General features: G+C 48.9%; 1 protein-coding gene across 6 annotated transcripts in view; it reads right to left on the reverse strand.

Annotated features, from left to right (window-relative positions):
- Positions 1-3,450: 3,450 nt before the first annotated feature.
- Positions 3,451-23,954, reverse strand: part of LOC310890695 (serine/threonine-protein kinase PAK 3-like) — a 46,058-nt gene continuing 25,554 nt past the window's right edge. The window contains exons 1-5 of one of the 6 annotated variants that reach the window (XR_014577274.1): positions 18,184-20,943; positions 16,591-17,514; positions 16,082-16,194; positions 11,459-12,462; positions 3,451-8,123 (exon numbers count right to left, since the gene is read on the reverse strand). Coding sequence is in view for 2 of the 6 variants with exons in the window: in XM_083853013.1 (XP_083709139.1) it covers positions 12,182-12,272; positions 16,082-16,194; positions 16,591-16,707 (321 nt within the window). In the remaining 4 variants the exon portion in view is untranslated. Of the gene's footprint in view, positions 8,124-11,458; positions 12,463-16,081; positions 16,195-16,590; positions 20,945-21,154; positions 21,174-23,954 lie in introns of those variants that run through there. The other 5 variants (XR_014577275.1, XR_014577276.1, XR_014577273.1 and 2 more) reach the window with 5 other exon arrangements.

Consider the following 23,954-nt stretch of genomic DNA (forward strand, 5'->3'; position numbering starts at 1 on the left):
AAAAATAAATAAACAAACAAATAAATAAATAAATAAACCCTTTTTTCAATCCTGCTCTTTATTGACCCAACGGGGTGCGGGGGGCGGGGCACCCGGGGGGGGGCACCCCCCCAAAACTTTGGGCTCAGAACAGCAAAAAACAGGCAAAACCAGAAACGACAACTCTCGGCGGCGGCTCCACGCTCAGTCCTGGGGGAGAGCAAATGGGGGGGGTGAGGCCCCCCCCCCCCCCCCCGAAATGGGGGGGAGGGGCAATCTGGGGGGGTCCCCCAATATTTTGGGGGAGTCCCCAGATTTTGGGGGGGGTCCCCGAATTTTTTGGGGGGTCCCCAAAGTTGGGGGGGGGGTGGGAGGGGAGGGTGAAAACGGGGGCAGGATTTGGGGGGAGGTGGAAATGGGGGGGGTATTTGGGGGTGGGGGGGGCAAATTTTGGGGGGGGTCCTCAAATTTTGGGGGGGGGGGCAAATATTTGGGGGGGTCCCCAAAATTTGGGGGGGGGGGGAGCTGTGGGAGGGGAGGGTGAAAACGGGGGCAAGATTTGGGGGGAGGTGGAAATTGGGTGGTGTTTGGGGGGGGCAAATTTGGGGGGGGGGCACTTGGGGGGGGAGGGTGAAAATGGGGGCAAAACTGGGGGGGCAAATTTGGGGGGGGCAAAATTGGGGGGGCAAAATTGGGGGGGGGATCGGGAGGAGGAGGCTGGAAATGGGGGCAACTTTGGGGTGGGGGGGGCCAAATTTGGGGAGGGGGGAGTGGGAAGGGGGGTTAAAAAAAAGGGGGGGGCACGTTGGGGGGGAATTGGGGGGGGGCAGCGTTTTGGGCCCCCCCCGCCCTCACCTCGATGCCCAGGATGGTGGAGTCGAAGAGGTCCCGGAGCTGGGGGGGGGCACAAATTAGGGGGGGGGAAGCACCTGGGACCCCCCCTCGGTGCTGGGGGGGGGCCGTGGGGGGGGGCTCACCTGGTCCTGCTCCGAGGGGGGCTCCTCGCTGCTGCCCCCCCCTCCTCTTCCTCCTCCTCTTCCTCCCCCATCAGGCTGAGGCTGGGGAGGACGCCGGGACCCCCCCCAGTATGCCCAGTGCCCCCCCCAGTATGCCCAGTGCCCCCCCCAGTCTCATCCCAGTCCCCCCCAGTGCCCCCCCAGTTCCATCCCAGTACCTCCCAGTGCCCCTCCAGTGCCCCCCCAGTATCCCCAATGCACCCCCAGTCCCATCCCAGTACCCCCCAGTGCCCCCCCCAGTGCCCCCCAGTATCCCCAATGCCCCCCCAGTCCCATCCCAGTGCCCCCCCCCAGTATGCCCAGTGCCCCCCATTGTCCCTCCCCAGCCCCCCCCAGCAGGAAGGGGGGTTCGGGGGGGGGGGAGGGGGTCCCATTTTGGGGGTGCCCCCCCCCGCTCACCTGCTGGGGCCGGGGTGCGGAGCTCCCGGAGGGGGCGGAGGGGGGCCCGCAGCGCCGTGGAGGTCAGGGCCGGGCTGGGGGGGGGCCGGAGCCCGGCCAGGACTCTGGGGGGGGGCAAGGGGGGGGATGTAGGACCCCCCCCCCCTCCCCAGGCTTTGTCCCCAAGGCCCCCCCCCAATTTGTCACCTCCCTCCCTGGGGGGACGGGGGGGGATGGGGTGGGGGTGGGGGGCAAGGACAAGGGGGGGGGACATGGGGACAAGGGGGGGGGCATGGGGACAAGGGGGGGGGACAAGGACAAGGGGGGGGACATGGGGACAAGGGGGGGGACACGGGGCCGGGGGGGGGACGACACATGGGGGGGTCGCGGGGGGGCCCCCCCCTCACCGTCCATGCGCTGCCTCTTGCGGGGGGGCTTGGGGGGCTGCAGGGAGCGGTGGTAGACGTCCAGGGGGGGCCACGGTGCCCCCCCCGGGGGGGACCCCCCCAGCTGCTGGCAGCTCCGCTGCAGGTGGGACAGCCTGGGGGGGGGGGGGCAGGGGGGGAGACAGAAATTACGGGGGGGACCCCAAACTCCCCCCCCCAGGATCCCAAATCCCCCCCCCAGGGACCCCAAATCCCCCCAAATCCCCCCCCAGACCCTAACCCCCCCCCCCAAATCCCCCCCCAGGACCCCAAATCCCCCCCCCAGGGACCCCAAACACCCCCAAATCCCCCCAGACCCCAAATCTCCCCAAATCCCCCCCCCCGACCCCAAATCCCCCCCCCAAATCCCCCCCCCAGGACCCCAAATCCCCCCCAGACTCCAAATCTCCCCAAATCCCCCCCCCAGACCCCAAATCTCCCCCAAATCCCCCCCCAGACCCCCAATCCCCCCAAGTCCCCCCCAGACCCCAAATCCCCCCCCCCCAGACCCCAACCCCCCCAAATCCCCCTCCCCCGGACCCCAAACCCCCCCAAATCCCCCCAGACCCCAAATCTCCCCCAAATCCCCTCCCCCGGACCCCAAACCCCCCCAAATCCCCCCCCCCAGACCCCAAATCTCCCCCAAATCCCCCCCAGACTCCAAATCTCCCCCAAATCCCCCCCCCAGTCCCGAAATCTCCCCCAAATCCCCCCCCAGACCCCCAATCCCCCCCCAAATCCCCCCCAGACCCCAAATCTCCCCCAAATCCCCCCCCAGTCCCGAAATCTCCCCCAAATCCCCCCTCAGACCCCCAATCCCCCCCCAAATCCCCCCCAGACCCCAAATCTGCCCCAAATCCCCCCCCCAGACCCCCCAGTGCCCCCCCCAAATCCCCCCCCAGCACCCAAATCCCCCCCCGGCCCCCCCCGCTCACAGCAGGACGCGGTCGGGGGGCAGCAGGCGGGGGGAGAACTCGCTGAGCACCTCCAGGAAGGGCAGGTACAGGGGGCCCCCCCCGGCCCCCTCGGGGCCCCCCCCGGCCCCTCCTGCAGGGCAAAAGCGATGCCGCCCCTGGGGGGGGGGAACAGAGCGGGGGGGGGGGGTCAGGCCCGGGACCCCCAAATCCCCCCAGGGCCCCCAAATCCACCCAAGCCCCCCCCAAAATCCCCCAGACCCCCCCAAACGCCCTCCCCACACCCCAAAAACCCCTCCCCGCAGCCCCAGGACCCCCCCAAACACACCCAGAGCCCCCCCTCACATACCCCTGACCCCCCCCAAATGCTCCTGCCCCCCCCAAGCCCCCCCCAGCACCCCAAAACCCCTTCCCAACACTCCCAGCCCCCTCCCATCACCCCAAAACCCCCTCCCAACACCCCAAAACCCCCTCCCATTGCCCCAACCCCCCCCAGACCCCCCCCAACACCCCCAGACCCCCCCCAAACGCTCCCTGAGGACCCCCCCAAATGCCCCTGACCCCCCCCCAAATTACCCCAACACCCCATAGCTCCCCCAAACCCCCCCCAACACCCCCCAAGGCCCCCCCAAAACCCCCCCAACACCCCAAAACCCCCTCCCCACACCCCAAAACCCCCTCCCATCACCCCCAGTGTTAGCGTTCATGAAGACACATAATCCACAAAGTGATTATATGAAGGTGCTTTATTAGGCGCTGGAAGTTAGGGACGTGCCTGCCCAAATCTAACTTCGTCTGATTTGTTCTCTTAGTTCTCTTTTATCTCCTAAGATACTACATATGCATTAGGTTTCACAACTCATCTATGCATATTCATTTCCTAGCTCCGCCTAGCCTCGCTTCGTATGCTAATTATCTTATCAGTCCTTCTGCGCTTGCTTATTACTCTCTGGTGGTCGTCCGGGTGGTCGTCGGGAGGAAGTAAGATGTCTTCATCAGAGTTGAACTTTTTAACCTTTCCTTTTCACGCATGCTCTCTGAGCCCTTGGTCTCAGTCCAAACCGCAAGGTTGGTTTGACCCAGTTCCCAGAGTCCAAGAAGCCCCAGTTATCTAGATGTCTTGCAAATTGAGCATTCTTTTAATCCTCCTTACTCCTCATCATGAATTGGTGCATTCTCCCTTGCACATATATTTTGTATCTTCCAAGCGCAGCCTCGGAACAGTACATCGCAAATGTAACATACTAAACGATATTGTATTATTTCTTCTTCTATTACTAACATTTCCCTCCTTTGAAAGCATTTCACTCCTTTCGAGGAGGGCAAATGCTTTCACTAACTAACTAAAATATTTTACACTCAGTGCTCACCAATAATATAATCACGGAAAATTACATCATTAAGAATCAAGGAAATTACAAAGATTAGGATTGTCACAACATTTCATAAGTCCACCACTTCTGCTTTATGTTACGTTCACCCTTCTGGTTGGGTTCACTTGATCTGAAACTGATCTTGTCTATTCGGTTTTCATTCCATTTCACCTCCTGGGTTCCTCAGATTCTTTCTCTGAAATCCAAAGTTGTTAGATGCCGGTGGAGGATATTGAGGATGTGGTTCCATTTGCCGAGCAATGGTTTGCATCACTGTCCGGTTCCAGGTTGTCTTCCTTAGAATCAGACTTTTCAGCATTATAAATGTTAACCAAATTAGTACCCCTACAATCACCAATATAATTACTGTCTCCAGTAAGGATTTAACCCCATTACTAATATTCCATTCGCTAAAAATTTTATCCAACCAGCTTGTTGTCCTATCTTTCTCTTCCTGTTCTGCATCTTGTTCCACTCAAGCCAGTTGTTCTATGACATGTTCTACATCAATAGTCACATTTGGAATGTGGATGCAGCAATGATCAATACGATCTTTTAGAAATCCACATACTCCATGTTCCTTTAATAACAGTATATCTAATGCCAATCGATTTTGTAGCACCATTTTAGTTGTAGATTGTAGTTGGATATTAAGGTCTCTAAAGCCTTCTTTCGTGGCTCTCGTGCCTACTCACTTGTCCTGTAAGTTTATAAATCATTTCCCTATTTCGATAAGTAGCTACCTGTGCAAATAGAGATTCTAACGCCCAACTGAATTTTACTCCATCCGAGGGTTCATGCCATGTATCTTCATCTGCCCCTTCTTCTAAACTTCTTTTTGCCCTACTAATTTGTAGGGTTTCCAACTTTCCCTTAAAAGGAGACTTTTTCCATATTGGACACAATGTGGGGAGTCCTAGAGTTATTTCTTTTACTTCCCCATCTGTCGGCAGGTGTGTAGTCCAAGTTCCATCACTGGCTGCCCATACAAATTGTCCTGGACTTTGTATGGTACTATAGCTACAATCCACTGCGACTTGACTAGCCTGGCTATTTCCTTCCGAATTGTACTTAATTCCTTGGCAAGCACATCCTGCCCTAAGAGCTATCAATACCGGAAGTAAGTGCTCGATATCTTCATTATTACTGTCGCAATTATATTTCTTCTCACAAGTCCACCAAGCTACCTTTGTTGACTCTTGTCTACCACTACTATCAACCTGGCTTACTGTATAAAACTGATCAGTTCCATTCTGCTTTCCCTGCCATTTAATACACCATGATGTATTCCCTCCATACCGGAATTTCTGCAATAAACTTACTGTCCAATCACTATCCCACCCTTTCATTCCTTTTGGCTTATTTTTCTCTTGACATTCCCAAACAATCTTTTCTCTAACTCCTTCTACTACACGTAGTTCGTCGTAATAACACTGTCCCACATTCTTAAATTTGCCTATCGTTATGAAATGGTAGTTCTTCTTCTTTTCACATTCAGACCTTGATGTTGGGGGCTCAGTTTCCTATAGTATTGTGTAACATTTATCCTCTCTAGAACTTTCACTTCTTTACATTGAATTGTTTCATTTCCTTTTACTTGGGGCAGTGGCAGGTGGTTATACCCCACTCAAGCGGGTCCCCTGTTGCTTTTGGAATGGGCATACAAGCAGTAATTCTATCAGTTCCTTTCATTATGGCAAAATCTTTAATCAATCCTACCAGTAAATTCTCTGATGGTTGCCTGTGTGGGATCTGTACCACTTGTGTCCATGGTACCTGGCCCTCTCTTTTTCTTCTAGATCCCTTTCAGTGGGCTACCAATATTCCTTTATCCAATTTCGGATATACCAATATCTCTCTTATCCCGTAATCTGTGCTATTTTCATGTGTTACCACGCACCGGTAGTTTCCTTTGTTGACTTTAGTAACACTAAACAGGGTTCAGGTGGTAGCTCCTCTCAGTTGGCCCAATTCTATGGTTTTACTTACGTACGCCTTCCCCTTCCATCCAGCCTTCAATCCTGTATTGTCCCCGGTTGTGTCTACGTATATTTCCTGGCTCTGTCCGGAGTCATTTATTTTTTTCCCAGACCACCTGTAGAGAGCTAATTGTTATTGGTTTATCGTTGTGCATTCCACATTCCAAAGTAACATTTTCTCCTTTGAATATTTCCTCTTTCTTATATCTTCCTGGGATTTCTAGGAACCCAATTACAAGGTATTTACACAAAACAATTACTGTTGTCGTTACTGTTGTTAAGAACCCCAACATTGTATGGTTATACGCGCTTCATCTGTAGTTTTGTATCTCCGATTGCTCGCACTGACCAAAATTCGGGAACCTTTTTCACCCGAGTGTAATGAATCCAAGCATCCACCCCTTCTACCTTTACAGCTGTAAAAGTAGTCAATAATACTTGATAAGGTCCGGCCCACCGTTCTCTCAGGGGTTCTTCATTCCAGTTTTTAATGTACACTCGGTCACCTGGCTGAATGTCGTGGACAGGATTTTCCAGTGCCAACGGTCGGTTCCACACCAGAACACTTTGAAGTTGAGCTAAAGTTTTACCAAGAGACAATATATAATTATAAACATCCTGGCTCCCTGTTATATGCATATTAGGATTTGGTTCTGGGGATTCATAAGGCTTTCCATATGTAATCTCGTATGGGCTTACTGACATTCCACTCCTTGGCTTTATCCTTATTCTCAGTAAAGCTATAGGGAAAGCTTGTGGCCATTGTATTTTGGCTTCCCGGCAGATTTTACTGATCTGTCCCTTTAGAGTTTGGTTCATCCTTTCTACCTGTCCACTAGATTGGGGTCTCCATGCAGTATGTAAATGCCAAGAAATTCCTAATAGCCGACTTACGTCTTTAACCACAGATGCAACAAAGTGCGGTCCCCTATCCGAGGATATTCCTAATGGTACCCCAAACCTCGGAATGGTTTTCCATTATGTAACCATTTTACTGTCTCTTTAGCTTGATTGGTGCGACAGGAAAGGGCTTCTGGCCATCTGAAAAAGGTGTCAACCCCTACTAACAAATACCTATATCCCCTAGTCCTAGGTAACTCTACAAAATCAACTTGCCAGTAATCTCCTGGTTCTATCCCTACTCTCACTCTTCCCATCTCAGCATGTTTTCTTGCTACTGGATTATTTTTCAGACAAATCTCACACTTTGACATTACTGATTTTGCCACTGTTAACATATGTGTAGAGATGATGCTACGTTTTAAAAATGTTACCATTGCCTCTGCACCCCAGTGACACCCATCATGTCTTGTCTGAAGTATTTCTCGCATCACCAAGGGGGGTATTACTACCTGGCCCATAGCAGTTACATACCGTCCATCAGAGTTCTTTCGGGCCTTTAGGAGATCTGCTAATTTCTCATCCTCTGGTGAATATCTTGGTTCCTTGGGAAGATTAAGACAAGTGGGGCCTACCTTGAGTGGTACCAAAGCCATTACATTCCACACCTCCCGAGCAATTTGTCGAGCTGCTCGATCTGCCAGCTGATTCCCTTCTGATATTTTCAAGGTTCCTCCTTGATGAGCTTTACAGTGCATAATAGCCACTTGTTTTGGTTTTTGTACCGCATTTATCAAATTTAACACCTCCTCTTGATATCTTATATTGGCTCCTTGTGAGGACAACAGCCCTCTTTCTTTCCATAATGCTCCATGAACATGGACTACTCCAAAAGCATACTTTGAATCTGTCCAAATGTTTACCATCTTCCCTTTACTCAGTTCCAGTGCTCGAGGTAGGGCTATCAGTTCCGCTCGCTGTGCTGATGTTTCAGGTGGTAAAGGTTTTGCTTCGATTACTGTCTTCAGGGTTGTTACTGCATACCCTGCATATCGTGTTCCATTCTCTGCAAAACTACTACCGTCAGTAAAAAGTTCCCAGTCATACCTTTCAAGGGGTACATCCTTCAAATCCTCGCGGCTCGCATGGGTATGTTCGATTATTTCCACACAATTGTGTTCCAACGGTCCTTCTTTTGGAACAGTTCCTAGAAATACTGCTGAATTTAACAGGTTAGTTGTTTTCAAGGTTACGTCATCTTGTTCAGTTAGTATTGCCTGATATTTCATCATTCGGCTGGGTGATAGTCAGTGGCCCCCCTTTTGTTCTAAAACAGTTGTTACCATATGTGGTACAAAAACTTCAATATGTTTTCCCATTTGAAGGCAAATAATTTTCTACTATCTTTATCAACAGGTATGCAAAAGAAGGCATCCTTTAAATCTATCACAGTAAACCATTTATATATCTCTCTCACAGATGTTAACAATGCGTAAGGATTAGCCACTACCGGGTGAATGTCCTTTGTTATTTCATTTATTGCTCTAAGATCTTGTACCAATCTATACTCACCATTCGGCTTCCTTACTGGAAAAATTGGAGTATTGTATTCCGATTTACATTCTTCCAGAATCTGATGTTTGAGAAATTTGTCAATAATTTTCACTGTCCCCTGCCTAGCTTCTATCTTAAGCGGATATTGTTTGATTCAAACAGGTTTGGCTCCTTCCTTTAATTCCACCTTTACCGGTTGTGCCAGTTTCGACTTCCCTGGTACATCTGTTTCCCGTACTGTTGGTATAACTGCATTTTCTACTTCTCTTGGAATATTAACAAAGGGTTTATCTTTGATCATTAGGATTTGTCCTACTTTGGACTCAGGTACCTTCATTATTAATTCTCCATCCTCAAAGGTTATTGTTGCATCTAATTTAGCTAATAGATCCCGTCCCAAGAGTGGCATCGGGCATTCTGGTACATACAAAAATTCATGGGTTAGTTCCTTACCCCCAAAACGCAAATCAAGGGGTTGTAAGAATGACCATTCCTCCTCCTTCCCTGTGGCTCCAATTATTGTAGTTGTCTTAGTTCCCAGTCGTCCTTTTAAACTATTTAACACTGAATATGTTGCTCCTATTACATTTACAGACTAATTAACACAGAGAAAGAAGCTCCTGTAACCAACAACAACAAAAAATTCAAGCCTCTGTCTTCGTTTCCTAGCTTTATTTCAACTAGTGGACCTGCTAGGTTAGATGCCCCAGGTCCCCGTCATTTCTGACTGTTGTAAGTTTATCCTGCAGCCTAAGACAAATTCTTTCTGATATCAGGGGCCGATTGCCCTAGAAAGAGGCTAGCCAATTGCCTCTGTTTGTTTTCTGAAGCCAGGTCCAAATTTTCTGTCTTTTTTTTTTTTTTTTCCATTGCATTTCAAAGTTGCTCCAAAAATTCAAAAATTCCATAGGGTTTTCTTTTGGACCTTGTTGGAACAGATTCTCAATTCCCAATTTAACCAGATTTTGGTATTTACATAATTTCCGGGGTGGTAAGGGTCTGGGGGGGGGGGGGAAGGGGTCGGTCAGGGGAATGCAATGGTTGGAAGTTCCCTGAGCGGTCCCATTGGCAATCTGAGCTCACACACGAACTCAGGTTGTTTCAAGAGTTAGCTGCTTTTCTGTTTCCAGGACAACTCTCTCGGACCCATCACGGTCCCTCCGCCCCAGAGGGCTCACACCGTGATTTTGAGATCTCAGCCTCGGGTTGAGGCGGAACTATTAGCATTCCTACATCCTCTTCCCCTGCTCATTCAGCATCAAACAGCTCTGTTAAATACTACATGCCACACAGCCTTTAACACCTTCAACAACCCTTTTAACGCTTCCTTTATCTTCCTCCAGCCCGTACTTTTCTAATGCCAACACCAAAGGCTCAGTCAGGGGCCAACTTAATTCCATACCTTTTCCCTCCAAGATGCTGAAACAACATATCAGTATACAACATTTCATCCTATTTTCCTTCTCTCCTCAAAAACGTTAATTGCAAGACACTGTTATAGTCGATTGATCCATAAAGCGGCCATTTAGTTTATATAGCGGCCACAATTGATTGCAATACTTAGTGGAAATCCTCTCGCTTTCCGCGCCCCCCCCACTCCCCTTCCGACAATATCCTTGCAATGTGCCAATATACACCCAAGGAGGCTTTCTTTAAAACGTCTTTGTTTTGGATATTACCCATTTCCTTGATTTCCCATTCCCTTTTATTTATTTATATTAATTACTGTCCCTTGTTTCAATTTCCACGCAAACCTTTTTATTGCAGGTTTTTACTATGTTTTCCTAGTCTTCTCAAATGTCCCAATTCTCTGGGATTAAACTCCACATACAAACTTTACTATTTCAGATTATTATTGAGCCCCGTTCCAATCGTAAATCCGCAGGACTTCGGAAAAACACCTGAAGCACTCAGCCTTCCGTCTTCTAGACAAACAATACCACCTTTTCCACAAAATTTACATTTCAATAAGACCGAATTTCAAGCCAAATGCTAATTTTTCTCACGCACTTTGTTAGTAAGCCTACACAAAACAAGGAATCACTCCTGTGTATCCGTCAAGATGGGGGTTTAAAAAGGTATTGAGGCCTAAATAAATTCGCTCTCCCCCTTCTTACCAAATTCCCAGGGCTCAGGCCCGAACCACCAAAGAAGTGACTCTCCGTTCTACCGCTTTGATAATCAGTCAGCCCCTCTCCCCCGATATTTGGGAAACCGACCAAACACCACCGCAAATATACCGAAACTTTTCAACTGTTACTTAGATAATGCTCCCACCTTCCTCCTTGTCACACTCAAAACATTTAAGAACGAAATAGGATTGCAAGATGCACCGCCGGGCCCGTGTATTGGGCACCACCAATCAACATTTGGATAAAGCAGCACTTCTTTTCGGTCTGTCATGCGCTTCGTTCGTCTCCGGCCGCTCCCCTTGCGGAGAATACGGAACCGCGGATCGGAACTCCGCACTCGCTTCGCAGCGATGCTGCGTCTCACTCACAACACAATCACGCAATCACACAGAGAGGCCCCTTGCACTCTCGCTCCCAAAATAACATTAATTGTAAGATAGTATTGTACTGTAAGGTTCCGTTCTCTGGCCAACTTTCTTGATCTTCTAGTTCGTACTGTGGCCACCAAACATTACAGTAATCAACCAGTTTACCCTTTCGTAACTCCTGCCCGAAACACCCCTCCTTCCAGTGTGCTAGTAAACAGCCCAAAGGGGAGGATCGCGGTCCCGAAGCATTACCGCCCAGAATACTTTTAAGTTTTTCCATTATCAGCTATAGCTTTTACCGAACCGAACCAGATGCTGAGCCTGCAGCAAAACCAGACCACTGATGCCGAACCTGCAGCGCTTTCGCGACTGTCTGACGGACGGCGCCTAGGCTTACCACGGGAATTCCCTAGCCCAACCGTGCGTGGCTTTCGCCGCGTCTGACCGGCAGGCTCCCAGACCAGATCGGTACCGATTACCAGAAAGCACCTTTTTCTTACCCTTTCAGAGGTACGTTGTGAGCAGTGGGGGTCGGTCGCGGCCGATGGCTCCCCGAGAAACTCCCCGGTGCCGGCTGGAGCGTGATCAGTTCGCGAGCCGCCTCAGCAGTGCCCACGAGGTCCCATCTGGGTCGCCAAAACGTTAGCGTTCATGAAGACACATAATCCACAAAGTGATTATATGAAGGTGCTTTATTAGGCGCCGGAAGTTAGGGACGTGCCTGCCCAAATCTAACTTCGTCTGATTTGTTCTCTTAGTTCTCTTTTATCTCCTAAGATACTACATATGCATTAGGTTTCACAACTCATCTATGCATATTCATTTCCTAGCTCCGCCTAGCCTCGCTTCGTATGCTAATTATCTTATCAGTCCTTCTGCGCTTGCTTATTACTCTCTGGTGGTCGTCCGGGTGGTCGTCGGGAGGAAGTAAGATGTCTTCATCAGAGTTGAACTTTTTAACCTTTCCTTTTCACGCATGCTCTCTGAGCCCTTGGTCTCAGTCCAAACCGCAAGGTTGGTTTGACCCAGTTCCCAGAGTCCAAGAAGCCCCAGTTATCTAGATGTCTTGCAAATTGAGCATTCTTTTAATCCTCCTTACTCCTCATCATGAATTGGTGCATTCTCCCTTGCACATATATTTTGTATCTTCCAAGCGCAGCCTCGGAACAGTACATCGCAAATGTAACATACTAAACGATATTGTATTATTTCTTCTTCTATTACTAACACATGCAGGTCTCTGTCACAACATCTGTTAGGGAGCCTCCTGCCAAGTACTCCATGACGACCCAGAGCTCTTCTCCTACAAGGTAGCTGAAGTGCCAAAAACAGCTTTTAGAACAAGCAAATATGAGCATGTCACCGTTTCCTGAGTCAGAACGCACTGGGTTTTAAAGCTATCTTAGAAGTGCAGGGAACCATGAGGCTTGAACAGAATATTGAAATGTACTGGGGCACCAGGTACTCATGGCAACTTCTGTGTGTTGGAGGATCTGACCACAACCTGAAAGAGCAGACAAAGGGTGAGTGCAGAAAGCTGAGGAGAAAACAGGGCTGAGGTGATGGAAGAGCAGGTTCAAAGTTTCCTGCCCACAAAAGCAAGGCTGATTTCTTCTGCCATGGGAAGGGCCCAGGCTAAGAAAGAGACAAGCTCACAATTTCTTCCAACACTGGGAGAGAGAGGAAAGAGATACCAGGAAAGGACGGGGTCCAAGCATGCATCCCTAAACAGCTGGTGCACAGCATGATTTTTCAAGGGCTCTTGCACTGAAAAAGGTGGCTGTGGGCTGTTCTGACACCACTGGCATCCTCCTACCCGAAGCAACGGCCTACCCTTGCCCAGGCACACGGACAGTCCTGGGTGGTTGCCCACGTACAACTTTTCAGGTCTTTTTCAAGAACACCATTTTTTAAGCATCGTGCATTTGAAAAATCTCATCTGTAGGAAGCCTGTAGGAAGATAAATAGGAAAAAGCTGAGATGAGGGTGACTTTTCACATCCATTTGGGATATTGTTCTCTGCTGGGAGCACGTGTGCTCATGCCTAGAAGCAGAAGACCTGGGTTGAAGGCACCAGCATTAACTCATGTAAAAAAAAATCATCACCAACCACTTCTGCCTTCTTGGGCCCATCCGGAAAAACATCAACTCAACCTTTCATGACAGATGCATCAGGATGACACATTCCCGAAGGAAGGAACCATCAGCTTGAAAACCATAAACCCCACCTTCACAGCTTATCTGCCCCGTTTGGAAAGGAGCAGACGGATGAGTCGAGAGAGGCGGCAGAGAATCAAATTGCAAGCTTCTGCCTGCTGGCAGGAGAATTCATCAAGAAGTCGACACATACAAGCTGGGAGTTGGGGTTACTGGGAAGCGCAGTTCCGTAACAGTGGCTATCACCTAAAATGAGGGTTTGTGGGGTTTGTTAGGTTAACGAGGGTTCCTCTTCCAAAAGAAACCCCGAGGCAGAACTTTGCTCTGCCTCACGCTGGGCATCCTCTAACTTTAGGTGCCTACATTTAGAAACAGGTCTCTGAGGGCCTCTTTCACACGGGAGAAAAACACAGGCAGGACCAGAAGGTAATTCAGCACAAGTGGCTGCTTGTCTGTGCAGGGTCACTGTCTTCAGATACGCATGCTTCTACACTCAGCAATAAAAGTACAGCTGAGTTAGGGCTTAAGCTTCCCAGCACACCTTTGTGCCACACAGGGCAGCAGAGAACTGCCTGAATCCTAAATGCCCCATTTGCACGGTGGTGTTTGGGGGCCTGTGAGCCAGCCAGACCTCTTAACATCTAGTAAGACCTCGTAACTACTAGGAAGTAGGTAAGAGAGGTAAAGGCAGGTAAGAGACACTGGAAACCCTTGCATAAGGCCAGGAGCTGAGGCAGAGGGATGGGAGGGCTGGTTTATACTGGTGAGCATCTTGCAGCTTCCAGTAGGTACTCAGAAGGGGGGGAGTACCTGTCTGCACTGTCAAAAAAGAACCACAAAAAAGGAAACAGGTCCCACAGCGGCCAGCACATCCTTCCTTCTGTGACAGCAGTAGGTGGAAGCCAGCAAGCAGCGCTCAAACACCAGCTTCACTCAGCACTCAGGAAACCAGCAGGCACATTAGGGCAGGCAGGAGGGATGCAGCTGCCCAGCAGCAAGATCCTGCGCTTGCAAAGCCCCACAATAGGCACAAGAACCCCCAGCGTTCACCCTCGTTGCTGTTCTGTCCATTTGCTGCACTCGAACAAAAGCTAATCCCCCTGAAAAAGCTTAGTGAGAGAAAGTCGAGGACAAAAGAAGCGGCTCTTGTTGCTGGAAGTTTAAACAAGACAGCAGGACGTGCAGCTACCCTACAGCTGGGATGTATTGGCTAGACAAGGCATGTGCATGTACACGGGGATGTTCTCTCTAAAGGAAGAACATGCATCTCAAACAGTTTTCCCAAAACAAAGCCTCTGATCAGCCTGGAGAAATACACACTTTCAGCCCACATGCAATCCTTAAATGTTCTTTTCTGCTTTGCTCATTTTGCACAGGTAATTTCTGCCGTTTCTAAGAGTGCCCAGCACCACTTTCCCTGCACAAACACACCCCTTCCTCAAAATTTCACCAGCAGGCTTTGTCCTTTCGGTAAGGCAGCTCTTTACATCCGTACTTATAACATGGAACACAGCACCATATAAATTCAGCATCACAATGGATGCTGCAGCATGAGAAGTACTTTTTTTAGCTAGGACATCAGAGGAAGATGTTAAGGCAACAGTTGATAGGCTTTTGATATCCATGCAGAGCAAGCGAGTGTCCAAATTCTCTCTCTCCGATTCCCAGAAGAGATTCTGGGTCACATCCCTCCGTTCCATCTTCAGAAGATGAGCTGCCAAGATTAAAGTCTGAAGCTCACCCATCTAGGCACAGTTTTCCCTACAAATACCCAAACCTGTAGTTAATCAAGACTGCTTGTTTCTGACGAGGGCAGCAGGCTGGAAACCCTGCTGCAGCTCCACTGCAACTAGCTTGAGCATAAGGTGAATGATCCAGGCTTGACACGATGCATCAGTGTTAAACTGATGCTGAATTCAATTCACCGTGCAACACTTTTGCCCTGCTTAGCTTCCAGCACATCCCAGATCTCCATGCTGACAGTCTGCGACTGTTTTCTGGAAGTCAAACAGGGGAGGTGCAAGCATTTCTTCTGCTTTCAAAGGCAGCTCCCTACCCCCACAGAAGCACATTCACCACTTGTTCCTTCTGAAGCAGACAACCTCCAAAGAGCTGACAACTGCAGCACTGCTGCCATCACCCTTATGCAGAGCCTCAGTATCCTACGGGGCAGAACTCGCAGTCACATTTGTTTGCAGACTTACTTTTTACTGCCTTGAGCTATACAGCGAATACAGCATTCGTGGCTGCAGAAAGGACATGCAGGGATTCAAGGAGTCATCCCACATGGATGTAACGCATCTAAGCATGTGTTCAGGTCCACAAAACCCAGCTCCAAGCAAGGAATAAGCCCGTTCTCTCTATCTCCCAAAGGGTTATTCCACTCTGTGCCACCTCTCCTTTCCTCCCTTACACACACCCTCAAGAAAACAGCCTCGCTTAGTTATGTGTCACGCATCCTTCAGCCTTACCACTGCTATGCTACAACACAGAAGACCTCAGTGGACAGCCACAGGGACACGATTACCATCTAAACATTGAAGGGTTACTCCTCTGCAAGCAGAACGTTAGTATTGCTCAGGGAGGAGGAAAGAAGAGGAAGAGGAAAACAAATAACACAGTTCAAGGGATTCCCATTTCTCCTGTAGCATCCGGAAGGAAATGGCTTGTCGGGTGAAATTTGGCAGAGCGCCTTGGAAAATGGGGTCCTGACAGCATGCTGCTAATGCCATTGCTGTCAGCATCTCTAAAGAGAGCCTAAATACTCCATTAATACCAATTCAGACACTTGTTTCTCCTAGGATATAGATGGAGACCACTAAGCGACCCACACCCCAACCTTGCCACATCCATTAAGCAATGCAAGATCGTCCTAGATCTACATTAAGCTGAGATGGATCACTTAAGACAGTGGCAAGGAAGTGTTTTCCAGAGCCCCTCGGTGAACCCTTCAAATCACGACGTACCTGTCCAAGTAGTTGACGATGTTGGGGTTTTTGTTTTCCCTCATTACCAGGATTTCATTGATAATCACTTCTTTCTTGGGCTGCTGCTGCAAATTCATCTGTTTGGTTGCAACCTGCAGGGAAGGAAATGCAAGAAGTAGAGCATTACTACAAGAGTCCCCTAGAAACCTGCCAGCACCAACGTCAATCATTTTAATCCCCCATTGAAATAAAGGGGAAAGCCACTTATTCATCATCGGTTACTCAGCAATTTAGCAATTCCTGCAGCCAGTCCATTTCTACTCTGGCTGATGCCAAAAAGGACAAGGGGAATTACTGTTTTCATACTGGATCTTTACATCACTGCTGGACAGCCAACTCTATATAAACATCTATATATGGATATTTAAAGCCTCCTAAGATTAACCTCCTCCCTCTCTCCTATGATCTAAGCTGTTTTGCACGCAGGGAAACACCACAGGCTGATGGTTTAAAGCATGGTTAGGGTTACCAGAAAACCCTCTCCCCACCTTGTGACTCCAGTGCAGGTACAGCTGCTGACCTTCTGCAAGCAAACACATCGCTAGGACCTGGGAAAGCAAGAAGAGATTATTTGCATCCTGGTACAAAATGACAAAATGAGGCATTTCTAGAATTATTTTTGTATAGGGAAGTCACTTTACTCTAGGCCTTTCTGCACAATGGCAAGGCAGGACAGGTGGATGGAGAGAAGCGGTTATTGCTACAGTAAATACATTCCTGAAATGGCCAAGCACTCACCAAAACTGCCTTGTAGGGTCAAAACCTCCTCATGGGTGACAGATAGTTGAGCATTTTGGGGTACACACTTTGTGACTGCACTCTGATAGATAGAATATGGCCTGGGCCAGCAGCCATGACATGAAAAATAGAGCAGCAACCTTACTTTTTTTCTATGTATTTGTTGTCACTAAAGGCACATCATCCATGGGGGACAGCTCAGGGAATAAAAGTCTCAAAAAAAAAACAAAAACACAAAACAAACAAACAAACAAACAGAAAAACAGAGCAGAGAGCAAAGGAAGGCACACAGTGACAGTAATTGCAAGAAATGCAAGAAATGCACGTCTCAGAACATGGAAAACTGCCTTGGAGATTCAAAACCTCTGGTTTGTATTAGGTTAATTTTTAATCCCCAGCTGTGGCCCTATGGCTGGTGTGTTCCTTTCCCTGCTGGCAGGTTGGAGCCCTTGGGGATCAGGGTCCCTTAAGGACAGCAAAAACCCCAGCCAGGGCAGGGGACAACCTGAGATGCCCTGAACACCAAGTAAAGGATGAGGAAAACCAGTCCGTGGCTCTTCTGGAGACTAGCTTCAGGTTGTCACAGACAACTGATGAACCTGGTGACAAGTTTCACCAGCCCAGGTGCCTTGTGATGAGTTTCACCAGCCCAGATGCCTTGCTGCTGTGCAAACCTGTGAGGGTTTAGAGAAAAAACATCTGTTAGCAGTCATCAGTGCTCCACTGAGATGATAATTTATAATCCAGGTCCTTGCAGACTGTAACACAGTGGGACTGTGTGAAAGCAGGACAAAGAGATTTAGGGCAATAATGTGCTGGGAAGGGGAGCTGTTCTCCTGAAACCCAACTATAAAGGAATGTAAGGTGTTTCTGACCCAGCTACAAATACCCTCTCCTTCCAGGATGATGCTGATTTGAGGCAAGATAAGCTCAGCAGAGAATACAGATCAGCCTTTAAGGGCTACTTGACATGTCAGCCTCCTTTAATTGAATCCTACACCTAGGACATGATGAGTAACCGCGGGAGCAGTTCACAGAGAACTGAATTACTGCTGAAGATCTTAAACCAGGCACATTTAAATAAGCCATTTTAGAAAAATGAAGGGAAAAGACACTTTCAAAATCTCCCCTTTTCGGCAAGCAATGTTACGAAGACTTGGTCCTTGCCTAAGGTGCATCCAAACACCTACTTCAGAGGCCGTGCTCAACTAGACTCTCCCCTGCTACTCCTGTGTAACTTTCTTACAAAAGATGCAGCATATTTGGGGATGCCATTGGAGGAAAAGCTCGTTTTTATGGATAGAGGTAACAGCTCATTACCAGCTTACAAGAAGTATAATCACCAATTTTCATCCCCGGATGGTGAAGGAGGAACTCTCGCAGTTGCTCCACTGGTCAGTGGAGGAGAACACGTCTTGATGGACCGGTGAGATGATGTGATGTGGACAAGATCTGTCCTCTGTGTGCTCTGGCTCCTCAAAAGCTGCCTCAGGACCTGTCTGATCTGCTCTTCCATGGAGAGCAGCTGTGTTTAGCAGTGTCTCACACAGTTCCACCTACAGCAAGACTTCTTCAGGCCAAAGGACAACCACCACCAGCAGGTCTGGCTCCTCCAAACTGCTCCTACACATACCCTGGGATTCACTGCAATGGGGGCTTGACAGCACAAGCCAGGTTTCTACATTCACTTTCTGGCAAAAAAAAATGCAGGCTTTCAGAGCTTCCATGATACCCCAGTCCCTCAGGGATGAAGGCTTGAGGTCACTCTTTGGACTTCACTACCAACGTACAATTTTGAGTCGTCTTCTTAGTGTATGAATGCAGAGGCCCCAGCACATCTGAACCCCTTTACATTATACAGTCACGAGTTACCTCCCCAAAACCCCTTGGAATGAATGTGTTTAACTGCAGAGAGGCAAATATCATCTTCTGTGTTTGAAAGACTGAACAAGAAAGTATTTTTCTTCTCCCCTGAGCCTGAACTGTCCTACAACAAGACCCCGCAGCTTAACCTTTTAGCTCTAATGGGGATGAGAAGATTGCCTTGGGAGTGATAACAATTAAATTAATTGAAACTGATTGTCTGAAGAAAATAACCCTGATGCGTGCAGGCGGAGAGAGCCTTTGCACAGACAGCAAGTGCTTTGTCGTGCAGCACTTTGTTCAGCCACTGGTGGCTGCTGGGCAGAAGAGTGTTTGCTTCAGTAGTTCACAATAAGGACGTGGAAGGAGGCCTCCAGGCCTCAGTTGGGTGGAGGAAGAGACTACGATGCTCACAAACAAAACCACGCCAAGCACTGCTTGCTGTAAAAACTCTGCTCCAGCAAGGGCATCAGCGTGCTCAGCTTTCTGACATGTTGGGCTGCTGACGTAAAACATCACAAGGAAGCATTGCCTGGGTGAAGATCTCTGGTCCTTCCTGCAACACGTGGAATCCTCCCTCCTCCACATCCCCATCCCATGTCCCTGCAGGTCAGGATGTCTGTCCCAGGTGATTGAAATTCGCTGATTCAGCCAAAAACTGTTGAGAAATAACAGGCAGGCAGCACAGCCAGCCTCTTAGGAAACAAGGCAAACGCAAGTTTTCACACGGAGCCAACATGGTCACAGCCCACCATGGTTCAAAAAGGGTCTCTACGTGCTCCTAAGACCTGGTGAAGAACAGACCATGGTTTAACCTAAGTCTAGCTATGATGCGTGATACCAACAGTCTTGTAGGGAAGTCACACATCACAGGAACCACCAGTGGCTCAATGCAGAAGGTATTTCTGCTGTGTTACGCCCCCTGAACATCACTTGGGTAGGAGGGAGAAGTGCTCAGGGAAGTGCCAGCTGGCTGTGGTTGCTCAAGAGTGCTGAACCTCTGGAGATGAATGTTTTTGGTAGGATAGCAGTAGCCTGATGCACCCCAAGGTGGGAGGTCCCTGACTTGCTGTAGCCATGCCCTGCTTCTTTTGCCCCTGTGGAAAGCCACTGCACATTTTGAGATAGCAGGAGCACGAACAGCCTTGTGCCTCCCAGAACTTAACATCAGTGCATGCAGGAGTCTTGCCAAATTAGACATGATGGACATAGCGATGCAAGCAAGCAGGGCAAGTGCCCTTAGAAATACCCAGTGACTTTAGGTGGGTTACTTAACAGCTTCATGAAGATGAGGAGCAAACGGATCCTGACCGCACATGCATCTTTGGCAAAGCTCAGAGTTGCCCAAAGTAACATTGCAACCTCCAAACTACCCACACTGATCCATTAACACCAGGAAAGCTAGGTAGACCTAGCTAAATAACAGAGATTAAGCTCTACAGCCACCAGCACACCTCAAAATCCTTGTAATTAAATATTGTTATTTGTCCTACTTAGAGAGAAGTTATTCCACAGCTTTTATAATGCTATTGATTGCTTGTAGCATGGCCAAGCAGCTGTCCTATTTCTCACTTTGTTATTTTATTGCTAGCACTGAAATAAAATCACTATTTATTTGTACTTCAGCAGGGACAAAGGACCTCGGAAACCTGTTGTGTTGGGCACTGCGTGAGCAAGGCTAAGAGAGGTTCCCTGCCACGGGCAATTTACAGGCTGGTTATATGATGAGACGTCAATGAACGGGTAGGAGCAGCAGGAACTGATGATAAAAGCCAGTTGCCTTGGTCACAGAGGTGAGTCAAAGCCACAAGCTCAACCTCAGCACCTGGCATCTCAAAATGAAAGCTGGAGCAGGAATGAGACGGAAAGTGGGGAAAATTTAATGCGATTTGGAAAAGTGAAGACGTCAGGAACATAAACCTCTTTGGGCATAAATTTAAGGAGTGTTTTGTGACCACATCTGCAGTCTCCAACTGGAGACAAACCCTCCAGCAAGGCAGAGAGAATCAAGGCAGCTTTAGTGATAATGTTTCCCTTCTTCTCATGAGCTTTACAGTTCAGGGTTAGAGGAATAACTCTACTTTGACAACACATCACCACTACAAGACTCAGATCTCCATACTTCCCTGCTGTCAAATAACAAAACTCAGCTTCCACATAACCAATACTGGCACAGCTTTGCTTGTGTTGATGGAGAAATGGGTCAAGTTCACCAAAGGGAAATCACTGAGGGAAATCACAGAACCTACATCTAGCTCAGAGACACCTGTGTTGAAAATGCTCATCCGCAGGTGGGAGAAAGTACCACAAATGCTCATTGTGTTCCCAGTCCTCCCCAGGTAGCTACTGTCAAGTGTCAGGGCAAGGCTGAACTTTGGTCTGACACATTAAACCATCCCTGTATTTATTTTCTAGACCCGTAACTCACTCCTTAACAGGAGCCTTACTTACCAACAGCAGCGCGATGTACATGAACAGGATTGCAGCCACTACCAGGAGAACAAGAGACCAGAGGAACCAGAAGCCCAGGTTCCCATAGTTATACCTAAAAAGCAATAAAACCTTATAATAGCACTTGTGGCACGTTAGCACAGGGGCTGCAGGGAAAATATATTTGAAGGAGAAAATGCCAGAAAGCTGGAGGAGCTACAGAGGAGTATCCCAAGGAGAGAGAGGGAAGCTTTCCTTTTTATCCAAAGGCTCAATAACATGAATAACACCTGAATAACATTATTACACATTATTATATATTATTATATATTACATATATCTTTTATATATAATAATAATTATATAATATAATTATTATTATATATTTGTATCATATATTATATTGTATTATATATATTATATATATAATATGTAATATTATATGTATATATTATATTATTATAACAATGAATAACATTATTACAACTCCCCTTCTCATGGTATTTGAGCTATCTGTATGGCATCTAATTTTAGGGGCCAGATTTACATAACTGTTACCTACACAGTGCAGAAGGAAAGGATTTGCATAAAACCACACTGGTTATTTCTCTGTCTCCAGACTGGGAGCATGCAATTCTCTTTGCTCCGAGATAGCTGCTGCAATACCTCTGATGCCAGCCACTACGCTTCTTCAGAGGGAACAGGAAAAAAGAAAAGAAGACTAAGGGAAGGAAAGAGCCATTTAGTCCCTTTCATTCACTATTTTTGCAACAGCGGTTGTTATCTTTCTCACAAATCCACACTTAAACCTGTACACCGTAGCCAAGCAAAGGGCAGAGCCTCAGCACCTCTGGAGACCCTGGGAGTTCATTTTGGGTGCCAGAACCAAGATGTGAAGGGACCAAAGCTTTGGCTCGTGACTGAAGTGCCCGGCCTACCTGGGGTGTCTCATTAAAACCCGAGTGGGAAAGGAGGAAAACGTGGCACTTACCAGTCAAAGTTGTTGTAATCATTTTTCGCTTCACCCCACATGTACAGGAAGACAAGAGAAAAGCAGAAAGCTCCAACGAGCAATGGGAAAAACACGCATTCCCGCTAGAGAGGGAGAAGAAGGACAATCGGTCAGAGCCTCGTTCACTCCGAAACAAGCAGAGCAAACAGCAGTCACTGCTTGCTTCTAGGCTGTCCGTGAAACACGTGGCTTGATGCTGGACCTTCTGAAGCCGACCTTCTCCTACGAGGAGAGGCTGCGAGAGCTGGGGCTGCTGGGCCTGGAGCAGAGGAGGCTCCGGGGGCTGCCAGCCATGGCCACCAGCACTGCCGGGAGGTGCCGAGAGGCCGGAGCCAGGCTCTGCTCAGGGGTGCCTGGGGCCAGGCCCAGAGGCCCCGGGCCCAGCCTGGAGCCCAGGAGGTGCCCTCTGCCCCTCAGGAAGCACTGCTGGGCTGGGCGGGTGCCGGAGCCCTGGCACAGGCTGCCCAGAGAGGGGCTGGGGGCTCCTCCTTGGGGATCTCCAGCAGCCGCCTGGACGTGGGGCTGGGCCCCCTGCTCGGGGTGGCCCTGCTGGAGCAGGGCTGGCACCACAGGGACCCGCAGCTGCCCGACACCACCAGCCACACGGGGACACTCTCTCCATGGTGGCACAGACAAACTGAGCCTGCCAGAGAAGCACAGCAAGCCCTCCAGCCCCTGGAGCTGCCATCTAGGACACCAAGAGACCGCGCTGGGCTCTAAGGGAGGTCAGGCCTTTGACCCACAGCATCAACTGCTTCTCAGCTTGGACTGACTTTTCCCAGTGCAGAAATGAATGTCTTTGCTGATTCTGAGCTAATTTACCGTCTTGCAGCAGCATTTCCCAGGCTCGGTCCTTCTGCGTTGGTACCGCTTCCACCGGCAGCTGTAGAAACCCGCCAGGCAGGAGATGAAGGGCTGGTGCTCGTACCTCTGCAGCAAGTGCCGACGTACCACCTTCAGCTTCCCAAACTTGATCCTCTTGAGGCTGGTGGAACTGGCCTCCATCTGAAGAGCTTTATCTCATCTTCCTCCTGAAATGAGGTCACAAGATTGATGTGAGTCTCCTTGCCTTCGGGGTAAGCTTTTTGTGTCAGAAGGAGAGGAATTGTTCCCAAGAGGATGCAGAGACCAGCAGGAAAGGTGGCTGAGGACACCCCACCTAACTTTATACCCCTGAGAGAGATGTCTGGAGGAAAAGTACGGTCATTGTGAGTCCCCTGAGTGGTCAGTGGTTATAACTTTGGTGCTCTGCATCACCTCTGAGGGAACCTCTGCCTCCCTTTGACTCTACAGGGAGCTCTGGGAAAGGAAATCATTAACTTTTGCCCTCCATGCAGATTCCCAAATAATGTCAGAGGAACCTGAGATGAACTTAGCCATGGGAATTAGCTCAATATCGCTGTGACCTCTCTGCAACCCCTTACCAGTTTAAGTAGTTCAGGTAGGAAAGGGACCAAAACTCTCCCAGGACACAGCCCTCTTATCCCAGAAAAACTGCAGCACTGCAGAGACCGATCCCTGATGGAAAAACTATTTCCTGACTCAATGAGCTCTACTGGCAGCGTGTTGGAAGGCCAGAAAGAACAGCTGTAAAGATGCACACATGGGAGATCTGTTCATAATCGGGACTTTAAACAAAGACTCCGGTGGTAAGTTGCAGCCGATGTTAGCAGTGAAGCAAACAGCACAGGGGTTGTGCCAGCAAAGAGCAATTTGCCCAGCAGGGCACTATCGAGACCACAAGGAAACATTAAGGAAAAATAGTCCTGTGTTGGCAGACAAACAAGCACCACTATCCATCGCTTCTTT

Source organism: Anser anser (genome assembly GCF_964211835.1).
Source record: "Anser anser genome assembly, contig: HAP1_SCAFFOLD_294, whole genome shotgun sequence".
Classification (NCBI taxonomy): domain Eukaryota; kingdom Metazoa; phylum Chordata; class Aves; order Anseriformes; family Anatidae; genus Anser; species Anser anser.